Here is a 12,001-nt window from a genome sequence, read left to right as displayed (position 1 = left end):
GAAAGCATTGGAAAAAGCATTGCTATTGCTTTGAGCAGGTCTAAATGAAGTGTCTGACGTGTATTGACCTAACGTGTGTCCCAAAAGCCAAAACCTAGTTATGGTATGTAACGCAGTACAAGTTTACGCGAAAGAAAATCCATGCATGAAATTATGAAAGATCTTGGAGTGAAAAATTCAACAGATACAGTTCATAAACAGCTCAGAGGAGCTTGTATTTGCGTGTCACGAGGAAACACAAACGAGAGGTGGAGAAGAGAGACTGAAATGGGATGAAATCATATGGGTTTTATGGGGACAAATAGCTGCCATTCGGAATCGGCAATAAATTGTAGGTCCCAGTCTAATTAGCCCTCGTGTGGAGAAAATGACCGTGGTGCGACAAAAATGACCAAAATGACCAATACAGTTTGTACGTCTATAGCAGCAGTTCTCAACCATTTCGGACTCGCGGAGCCCTTTCTCAGTGTATAATTTGCATGGCGGAGCCCTGCTCAACTCGAGGAGCCCTTTTTAGTATATTTATATGGCGGTACCCTTTAGTCCTTTTTTTTGTTTATCAAATTTATTTATTTTATTATTCTCGAGTGGCCGGAGCACCGGTTGAGAACCGCTGGTCTATAGTAATCATTTCTAAATCTTCTTAGTCAATAATTAAATATGATTAAATTAAAATAACTTATCTTTTCGAATTTACTCACCTCCAGTAGTTTGACATGTTTTACTTACACGATATTCGTAAATATATAGCGCTGTTATCTCAATAAATCATTCTTTTTTTCCCCATTCTGCAATCGGAATTTACGATAAGTCGAACTAACGATAACGCGAAGATTTTTGTCGGCCGCTGCACATTCGACTTACCGAGATTTCACTGTACATAATTATAATGGTATTGTAATTTTTCAAAAGGTTGGAAACAGAGGGCCAAGTTCAGTTCGGGAAGCTGAAGTCTACATCCTGTGGCCATCTTACACGCTGGACGAAAAGCCTCTCCTGTACTTGATGGAACAACCGGACATCAAAGGCAACGCTAAATGCGATCCAGCGGAAAACGTTAATCCTTTAGGACTTCAGGTATGGAATATCTTGCATTACTGACAATTTCAATCACACAGCAAGGGCTCCCAACCTGTGGTTTGCGTACAGTTTGTAGATACATACTCCGTAAAGGGCACGAGAAAAAATCAGCAATGGTGGAAAAAAATAAGTTGAGTTATAAAAGTAGGTACGCAAGCACCCTACACATTTCTAGGCGTATACACAACTACCACTCATTTCAGTGATACGCAAGCCGCCTACGCATTTCAATAGGTACGAGTGGCTCCTATGCATTTCCCGGGCGTACCTCGAGCATGAAAACCGCTCGGGAACCACTGTGCCACTGTGCTAGACTGAGAATTCTTTCTCCGGCTCTGTTAAAAAAATCGAATTAAACTAATTTTCTTTTCTTTTTCATTGAAGACGATAAGGAGGGCGCCAAGACACAAGGACGACATCAATGTCCAAGAGATGAGAAAATACAGTTTCCTCAACATGATCCAGAACAAAGAGCACAAGAAATTGATCAGGAAAAAACGAGAGGAAATCTTTCTATCAGATGACAGCGAAGACAGGTACCTCATCGACGAAGGAGGCTCTTTTCAAGATAAATTGGTAAATTAATTTAATTTAATTTAGAATTATACACGAAAATATTTATTTATCATACACTTTTCCTTTTAAAGTCTAATCGATCTAAAATGTTAAATTGCAGTCTTGTGGACCTACCCTGTGCACTCAAATACACTGTACAATAAGCAACCTGGAGAAGAGCGAACAAGTTATATTCACTATTCGTGCGAGGTTATGGCGAGAAACTTACAACGAGGTAATTGAGATTTTTGTAGATTTAAGAATAGACAATAGTGATTAATAATGATCAGTCTCATGTTCCAAAAATTCACGGTCGTACAGTTCACCGACAGGAAAATTCACCGAAAAATAATTAATTCATCAACCGAATTGACTTGAAGGAAAATTAACTCACTACAACTCGTCACTTCTGGCATTCTAGAGTTTTAGTGACCGAGACAAAACGAGCAATTGAGTGAGTGACAGACAGAATGAGTAAGTGATATAGATGAGTGACTGAGAGACTGAGTGAGTAATCTAGAAAATTTGCTTCTAGCCTTTTTCAGTCCATGGCTCCCCTTTGGACCCTATTTTCTTCTCGTGACCCTCCCCGTCTCATCCATGGCCTCCTACCTAGGCCTACCCTGGGTTAGAGCTCAGCGGGCTTCCCTTCTGTACTGATTGTATGCAGGGCCCTTCTCAACATTATGAGTTCAAGGCAAAGTGATGTTTAGGGTCCCGTACTTAGCTGAAAGTAACAGCTTACATACGATACATGCGTACAGTATGGAAAATTATACCACACCAGATCTAATTCTGTAGATCTCCTGTGTACGTGAGAAACTGTTTCATACCCGGATGGGCCCATTCGTTAAGATGATTCAGGTTCTAAGGGTAGCTTTTCTGGATTCTAAAAGTAATCGCATACTTTCCCTCACCATATTTTGCTTCACTGCTTCATTTCTTCTCTCACAGCTCTCTCTGGTCTTCTTAACCACTTGTGGTGGCTCCCCTTTCCCATGATTTTCATCCGTTATCTTCTTAGAATCTTCTAGGACCGCAAGGGGCATGGGGCCCTGGGTCAAAAATCACTGATCTAGAGAATAAGCCAGTGAGTGAGACACTCGATCACTTGGTCGTTAGTAGAGAGAGTCTCTTTCTTGCTCATTCATTCAATTATCCTCTGTCTCAGTTATTCACAATAGGCGTAGTGTTGGTTTACGCGTTCTTTTTGATTCATTTTCCGGCCGATCAGTGAATTTTTCTTGATTCACCGCGTGCATTCTTTAATGAGTGACCGAGACAGCGAGCGAGCGAGAGAATAAAAGACTTAGTAAAAAAAATGTCCGGTAGACTGAAACAGAGACAGTGAGTGACTAGGAGAGCGAGTCAGTGAGGTCACTCACTCGCTGTCTTTTTCATTCGATGAAAATAGTTCACTTTTTTTTTTGTGATGAACTCCTGTCGATAAATTTTCTTGTCGATGAATTTTTCTGATTATCTAAATATAACTGCGTTTAAATGAACTAATGTCTGTGTGAATTTTTTGCGGGTGAATTCTTAGTGGATGAATCCACCATAACGATTACATCGCAATTTCGTTGTAATAATTTAAAATTGTAATAATTTTGCATTCAATGTCGTAAGTGAGTTATATCAGATCATATTTTCTTATCTACTAGTGCAGTGGTTCTCATCCTGGGGCCATATGGTCCCCTTGCGGTCCTGGGATATTCTTGGGGGAGGGGGGCCAAGGGTGAAAATCAGATGAAAGGGGAGCCACAAGTGGTGAATGGGTCATAAGGAGCTGTGAAGAAATCATACACAAAGAATAAATCATTTATTCCATGTCTATGAAAGAAATAAAGCTTTCTAGTGAAATATGGTGGGAGAAAAATTTGACTACTTTTTCAGAATCCAAAAAAAGCTGTCCATAAAACCAGGCCTACCTCAATCCGTTGGCTCCTGTAAGTATGATCCTCAGCATGGCCCCCACATCCTGGAGCAGGGCCCCTAGGATGGGACCTTTGGCAGGCTCCCAGACCAGACTTTTCACGGGCCCCTTTATAGTGAATTTATAGCGTGAAAAGACAAAAAAATGATGAGAATCGTCCCTGGCCCCAGGGCTGGAGCCCTGTCAACCTCCCCCATGTGGGGACCATGATCCTCAGGTTCCTCATAACCAAAGGGTTCCTCCACGGTGAGATCTGCACTGTGATTTTTGAATGCAATGTATGTAAATATGTAAGCTGTTACTTTTTAGCAAAGTATGGGGCACCAAAGCATAACTTTGCCGGAGGACGCATGATGTTGAGACTGTCATGCATATAACCCCCTACAAGAAGGTGAATTGAAGAAAAAATTGAGGGGGCTGAAATTCATCATTCGGCCAGTGTACGGGGCTCAAGTCCGCACACAGGAGGTGGAATTGTGCGTTTTATTGCATATTCGCATATTCATGAATTATTGGGGGGGGGGGGTACGAATAGCCTCAGCCCTCAGGTTCCGGCGCCTATAGCCCAGGGTGATGTGTCGGTAGGATCGATTCATTGTGTAGGTCCCGCGCGCGTTGGATCGTTCGTTATATTTTCATACAGCCCTATTTTTCCCATTTAATTCGGCTGTTGGGAGATATGATCAACCACCTTCTGGGTCCCAGGGTTTCACAGATCTATCTTATTTATAAAACTTTCGTTTATTACAAATTTAGTTTTGATTAAATTTGAATCGATAAGTAGAAAGGGCTACAAGGAAAAAAAATGGACCAAAAGGCCACGAGCTGAAAAAGGTTGAGAAATACTGTACTAGTGTATAGACTGTATTTTGTTACCGTATGACGAGTAAATGTTTTAATTTTTTTTAATTCTCAGTTCGGACTAAGTGAAGTCCAAACGTCTTCGGAGCTTGTCGCAAGGATTACTTCTCTACCGTATGGAGTAGACCCGAGTTATCTGCCATATAAAGTCTACACGGCAAGTTTTTTTTCTAATAATTACAGGGAAATCTGGTTAGGTTGGACAGTAAAGTCAAAATGTGTTTGAACCGGTAGTCGAGCCCACTTATAGGAAACTCGGCTGTTACGAAGTATCGGTTATAACGAATTTTTTTCCGTCCGACTTAGCCTGCAATACAAAAGTAATGTTACAAATATTGCTTATAACGAATTGTCATAGTTATAAATATCGGATATAATGAATTTTTTGGCAACAATGGAATTTTATTCATTGGATTAAGTTCCATAAAATCGAAGTTTATATTTCAGAAACAAAGTCTGAATGTAAAACACTAACTATTTCGTGAAAGGCTATGGGTGTGTTCTGTGAGCGCCATATATCTATAGATAACTCTGGCTCTGCTCATTCTCATTAGAACTACTCAGATGAAGATGGGATCGACATAACCACAGTTTAGTTTATATCGTTAGGTCTGTAAATGTTTGACTGGTCACTTACAGCAGTGGTTCTTAAACTTTTGTCACCCGCGGTGATCTTGAATACTTTAATAAAGAACCACATCAAAGCCATAAACAGGCACACACACACACACACACACACCAATATTGATAGCTTGCGTGTGACAGTCCCCAAGACTACTTAACTGCGACGCACAATTTGAGGACTGGCTTCGGTACATGGGTTTTATATTTTGCTCGAACCCGCGTAAATATAACGAATTTCGGATATTACGAATATTTTTGCGCTTTATCGTGCGACTTCGCTTTTACTTGGCTTGACTGTACATAGCATATTAACGATATTATGGGTATGTTGTATAGGAGAGAGATTTTTTCTCGTCGCAGTCCCAATCAAAGCCATCCAATATTGTGTCAGCCTTTACTACATAAAGTTTTATTTCGTTTTACTCCAGATACAAACAAGTTATATTATAAGTTGTATCCTGGGCCCGATTTGTGTGAGGGCAAAAAGGGGTTGGCTGCCTATACAGGGCCTCAAATTTAAACATTAAATATATCAGCTGACTGATCACCTTCAAACATAGTCGTAAAAATTTAAGAATGTCCTTTTTTTTGCCCAAGGCTCATTCAAGACAAATTAGGGTCTTGGACACATCCAGCGATGATTAAATTCTATATTTTAACTTAAATGGTTTATAATGAGCATTTGTCGAAATCGAATCAAACAATTAATTTCTTGAAATTTTTGTTTTAAAATATAAATTTACAACAAATGTACAATTTGACAATAATTTAAACATATTATGCGTAATATATATAATTTATATCTCGTTTCAGATACCAACCAAAGTGATCGTTGAGGGCATTAGAGCACAACCTTACATGATCCCCTGGTGGATCATTGTCCTTGCCATATGCTGTGGCCTTCTCCTACTTCTTCTTTTAGCCTTGCTTCTATGGAAGGTAATGCTATGATATTTCAGATATGGATGTATATTTGCCGGGACGCAACTGGAAACAAAAATGTAATATCAGCCAGAGGCAGTCATCCATTTTGATTCCCCTTATCTATAATGTTTGGATATTGGTCAAAAGATATGCTGAATTCGGCACCCCCCGCTCTTTCCTGGTCCAATGCTTGATATAGTCCTCCGACCACGAGATGAATTTTCGCTGCGTCATGTCACGTCACGTCGGATGATTTTATTCAATTTTTTTTTTTTTTTGGTAAAACGATTGCACATCGAGAAAAGTTCATCAGTGACTGAGCTTTCACGATTGGCCTTGTAGGATAAAACTGAATCGTTTGACGTGACATGACGTGCCGTAGCCAAATCTCATCTCGTGGTAGGAGGACTATACATCAGATCCGGTTTTGTTAAGCCTCTTTGTTAGTTTGAAATTATGTATTTTTTCAGGGTAATCATAACCCGGGATTCGCCGGACCGGGATATGATTCGGCCGGATAGGGCAATAAAGTACTCATACTTTTCTAGCAGTACTTTATTGCCCTTACCCTTCAGCAATTGGTCAGTGGTCGACTGAAGTTGGTTTTCTGTGGTTCCCAACTTCAAGGCGCAAATGCAGGCCGATCTCCCCGTTAAAAAGTCTCGCCACAGAGAGTAACAGTCCTACAAAGATAAAGCATTCAATCATAACACTTCACTCATAGTTAGAAAAACTGGTGGCAGATGGCAGCACTACACATAACAAGCATTACAGAGAAACAAAAAAACTTCACGTCAGGTTTCACTACACGTACACGCACATTCCCGCATGTACCGATTCGTTGGGGGTTCCGCGGTGTAGCAGTAGTAGGTAGGGCCTCCAAAAAATGGCTCGGGGATCCATGATGTTCTTAAGTCAGCCACCTCGTTGGGCAATTTGCCTGTACAAATTACATTTTTTGACTAAATTTAGCGATACCCCCGTATTTATCACATCCCGTAGAATCACAATTCCTCACATTTTCCGCAATGATGTATGTTGAACCCTAGTATGAAGGAACAATTTTTTTGAACCGATATATGGATATAATTATAATCAATATCACAGCTGTTGAATAATTTTTCATTAGTTAGAATTAAGTTTTATTAGAATTAATTTTACAAAATCTACTTGAGGACCACTTATACCATCATTGCGGGCCAGAGGTGGTCCGCGGACCACAGGTTGAGAAACACTGCTCTAGTCTATTCGATCATGGTAGCAAAGGAGCCGGAAATTTAATCGTTTGGGTGAAGAAGCCGCGATTATATTCGTTCATAAGAGCAAGGAAGCCAACAAAAGTTCCAGAACCACTGGGCTATGTACTTTCGGGAACGAATAGCAAAAAAAACGAATAGCAAACTTTTTCAATTGTTATCGACAGCTCGAATGTATACTGAAGACTAACTCATAGTTATACATTTTTAACACTAGAACGATGGAGAGAGGTCATTTTGACCGCAATAGGAAAAAAAATCAACATAAATTATTTTTCTTGACCGAAATTTCTTAAAACAGTATCTGTTCAGACTCTTTGACTTATTTTTGCAATAAAAACTCTTCTTCTTGTACCAATTTTTTTCAAATTTCGGACAAAAGGACTTGCTATAACAAAGGCTATTCCAATCTCCCTTGTTTTTTACTTTAAAAAAGAGGTTTGACTGTGATTTTTTGAGATCTTGAAATTTGTGACTTCATTTTCACTTGATAGTTCACTGATAAGGTTTGAATAATATGCTTGTAAATTTGCGAAGAGATTGCATGTGAGAAATAAAAAAACCGTGAACAGCTGCCAAATCCTGAGCAATTTAAAATAAATATATACAGCTTTTCACGATACCGATCGCATTGGGCAATGAATGAGTTGATTTTGTCGGAAACATCAATGACACTCATTGTTATAACAAGTGGAGCAATAAAATTTCATAATTTCTGGCAGAAATTTCCTTTGTCCGCGATTTCAATTTGTGTGTGCGCAAGGTACTCAAGACCTAGATTTTCTTTGCTTACCAACTGTAGAATTATTTATTTTGCCATGTCGAAAACATGTGGTAAAATAATGGTTCCTCACATCATCCAACAGGACTCTTAGGCTGAGATATATTTGGTGTGGACCCCCCCCCCTCTCCTGTAGTGAATTTATTGTGCGAAGAAACAAAAAATGATAAGAATGATCTCAGATCCCGTGCTTGAGCTCTGTCCACGGGTAAAATCGTGAAAAATGACGATTCCTTCGGTCGTGCGACATTTTACCAGCGAATGCAAGACAGTAAAAACGTAAAGATCCATAGAAGCGCTAACTGAATTGAATAGCGTACGATGACGAGCTTCTTCAAATGTATACCTATGAATTGCACAAGGGTACAGGAGAAGAGCAAACACCATGATAGAACATCTGCTCCCTCAATATTAATGCTCCCATAAGAAGATGGTCCATTTCTGCATGGTCGTGTGTGTGTGTGTGTGTGTGTGGAGTTTCTCTCAACAACCGAGATGATTCATTTTGGGTGTAATCGCATGTCAAAGTAGTTTTGCGGTCAAAACTACTTTGACCGCTTCCACCACACAGTCTAGTGTTAATTCAATTAATTTTCAATTTCAGATCTTATTTCATAATATTGATAATGAAATTACCATTCATTATGGGCTTTATTTTTTTCAGCTCGGATTTTTCAAGAGGAAAAGGCCCCAAGAGCAACCAGAAAAGGAGCCCCTGAACGAGAGAAACGGCTACAGGATGGCCAGTGGTGACGCAGCTCTATGAGACGGATTAAAAAAAGAAGCCATCCGAATAATCATCGAGTCCATTTTCGTCATCTGCTCAATATACATGTAAATGGTTGCACATTTGATGAACATGCGATGGACATATAAATCATCGCTCGTTCCTCAACAATCGTTGGCGACATGGCGTTACATTAACTTCATTTTATTTATTAACCAAGTGTCGATGAACAAGTATTTTAACGCTTCAAAAGCAAGCTTTTTTAACATAATGCTCAGACATATTCATGTTTTTTAAAGAAGTAACAATGAGTATACTTGTGAGTGTTATCGTGCGTATAGATATTATGCAGGACATGATGATCATGGGTACTAATGTGTGTTGACCTGAACCCTGCATTTCGGTGGCCCCTCGTGATGTTGAATGAGGGAGGGAATGATGAATTCTTCGGCCAACTGAGGCACCAGAAATGCCTGCATCCTCTTAGTTGCGGCCCCAACATGAATCTGAACATTCATGAAGAAACCGTCTCATTATTTGTATCATAATTTGAACATCGATGAAAAAACGAACGACTTACGACACCATGAATCATGACGTTTCGATAGAGTTACATGATTTTTTATTGTTATAAATGAAATTGAATGTTACACGCTTCTTGTATGTTGACGTCCGTGTTTGATTTACTTGTTATAGTTCTGCTCATGGAGGATTATTGCTCATAATATATTGGAATAATTCCATTAAATGAGATGAAATTGATATTCATGTTATCATGAATGTACCGCAATATGGTAATGAAATCCAATCTAGGAAGTTACTTGTACATATTGAATTGGAAATATTTAAATCGGACGCATAAAGGTCAGAGATGTCTTGAAGGGAAGACAATGGGACCCCGAGTAAAAAAAGGGACCCCTACTCACTTGGATCATTAAATTCTGTATTTATTCTAGATTTCTGAATTAAATTTGATATTGGAAATTTGATTGATTGTTTTACCACTGGCGTGAATCCTGAGAAACACGATACGTCTCCACTAAAGTTAAAGGCCAAAAACGATATGGGAGAAATCGTGCTTCTATCTTGCAAAATACGAGTCGCTTATTAGGTCATTATTCAAGTTGCTAAATTTTACCCTGGATTCCTACCTGTACAGAAATGAAATAGTCTACCGTTTTTCGACCTCCATGTGCACATAATCATGAATCATGATCTACAATTTGAGTAAAATCCGCCACCAGTAAAATGGAGTCAATGGATGACGGATAATTCAATTGATGAAACACTTTTGAGAGATGATGATCCAGAGAAGCACATGATATACGTCTTCACAAGAGTTTGAAGCCAAAAACAATACGAGAAATAATGATTCTGTCCCGTAAAATACGACCCGTATTTGGTCACCATGGCATATTACCTTTACCATCTTCAAGTTGTTATATTTTACCCGGGATCCGCGCCTGTACAGAAATGAAATATTCGACCTCCATGTACACATGATCATGAATCATGATTGAAAGTTCATGTAAAATCCGTCACCAACAAAACAGAGAAATTAGGTCAATGAATGACGCAAAATTCAATTATCGAAACACTTTTTTGAGAGTTTTCTTGAATAAATTTTGTAAATAAAATTTGAAGAAATTTTTTCTACGTGTGATATTTTTTCTTTGTTATCTCATATCTCTGTTATCTCTCCGTTTTTGATGCTCTTTGCTCAGTTTTTCCCACTCCCAAACCGGAAATTATCGCTCATCGGTGGTTCTTATAAACTATTTTCACTGGACAAACAGAGAAGAGACAAATAGATGATAAGGGGCACGTGTTCGCCACGTGCCACCGTCAAGTTTAAGTTCCTCTTGCCCCTGCCCCGGATTGTTGGCAGATTCGCACAATAAACATACGTATACAATTTAGATTACGGGTGGGGGGAGGTTTATACAGGAACAAAATACCCAGAAGGAAAAAGGTGTCTGGGATTTGTCTACAAAAAGAAAAAGCCCCATTTCCCGAAGGCCCCCCCCCCTTATTTCGAATTATTTTTATTTGAGAATGATACGGATGTTTCAGCTTGAACTCGGTCATAACGGCCTCGGTTTTAACGGCACTTCAGCTATAACTTGGATATTGGTGATACTCGCAACCTCTCGATAACGGACATCCTAATTACAACACTAATCGGCCATTTATGCATATGAAGATTTTTAACAACTGGAGTGTCGCGAAGAGATAAATTTTTATAAAGAGAGAAAATTCAACTGCCTTTGCGGGGAATCGAACCAACGCCCTAGACCACTAGACTGCAAAGGCAACGAATCTCTCAATCTCTCCTCGTAGCTCGTGTACACTGAATGGGACCGTACACGGACGGCCGGACCTGACTCGGGCCAAGCTCGTGCACAGCTTTCAGCGGGCACACGAGCTCCAAGGAAAGATTGAGAGATTCGTTGCCTTTGCAGTCTAGTGGTCTAGGGCAGCGTTTCTCAACCTTTTCTGACTCGCGGAGCCCTTTTCAGTGAATAATGTCTATGGCGGCGCCCTTTTTAGTATATTATTTATATGGCGGTACAATTTGGGCCTCTTTTTTTTGTTTATCAAATTTATTGATTTATTTTATTATTCTCGAGTGGCCGCGGAGCCCCTGGGAAGTGCACACGGAGCACCGGTTGAGAACCGCTGGTCTAGGGCGGTGGTTCGATTCCCCGCAAAAGGCAGTTAAATTTTCTCTCTTTCCAAAAATTCATCTTCGCAACAGATAGTTGTTAGAAACCTTCGTATGATAGCGGAGAGTGACGTCATTCTTTCATAATTATGCATATCTCCCAAATAAAGATGGAAATTTTTATGAATATGAAAAAAATTATAACTTTTCTTCTCTTCATTAAACAGATGAATTATTTTTGCCCTCACGCGATCTGTGCACGCACTACACGTTGTTTGCAACAAAAATTAAATTACATTAAAAGAAGTGTGAAGAGAAGAGATAAAAACATTGATATCTCAACATTACCTGTCTTGTAATGTTGGGGCTCTTCACATGTGTATTCCACAAACAAAACCAACATTACTGTACCATTCAAAGTCACCACCCTGGACCATATGCGGTCCATAAATTATAGTTGTTTAAAATATATGTATGGAACATAACTATAGTTATGCTCAGTTAATTTAGTTTTTTTTTTTCAAATCAAATTTATTCATTTCAACATACAGAGATTTAGATTAGTTAAAAAAAACCATATTTATCATCCAGAGGC

The 12,001-nt window shown here is 39.3% G+C and overlaps 1 protein-coding gene across 1 annotated transcript in view; it reads left to right on the top strand.

Annotated features, from left to right (window-relative positions):
- LOC149078508 (integrin alpha-PS2-like) overlaps positions 1 to 10,397 on the top strand; it is an 88,029-nt gene extending 77,632 nt beyond the window's left edge. Inside the window, exons 25-30 of the mRNA XM_089240618.1 lie at positions 913 to 1,077; positions 1,465 to 1,656; positions 1,757 to 1,870; positions 4,485 to 4,586; positions 5,867 to 5,992; positions 8,679 to 10,397. Coding sequence (XP_089096744.1) covers positions 913 to 1,077; positions 1,465 to 1,656; positions 1,757 to 1,870; positions 4,485 to 4,586; positions 5,867 to 5,992; positions 8,679 to 8,780 — 801 coding nt within the window. The 3' untranslated portion in view covers positions 8,781 to 10,397. The remainder of the gene's footprint in view (positions 1 to 912; positions 1,078 to 1,464; positions 1,657 to 1,756; positions 1,871 to 4,484; positions 4,587 to 5,866; positions 5,993 to 8,678) is intronic.
- Positions 10,398 to 12,001: the final 1,604 nt, after the last annotated feature.

The sequence above is a fragment of the Pholcus phalangioides genome, unplaced genomic scaffold, assembly GCF_987345545.1.
Source record: "Pholcus phalangioides strain wild (caught in Gottingen) unplaced genomic scaffold, Ppha-v1.0 ptg000013l_1, whole genome shotgun sequence".
NCBI lineage: Eukaryota > Metazoa > Arthropoda > Arachnida > Araneae > Pholcidae > Pholcus > Pholcus phalangioides.
Note: the sequence above shows the minus strand (reverse complement) of the source record. Positions and strands in the feature narration are given on the sequence as shown.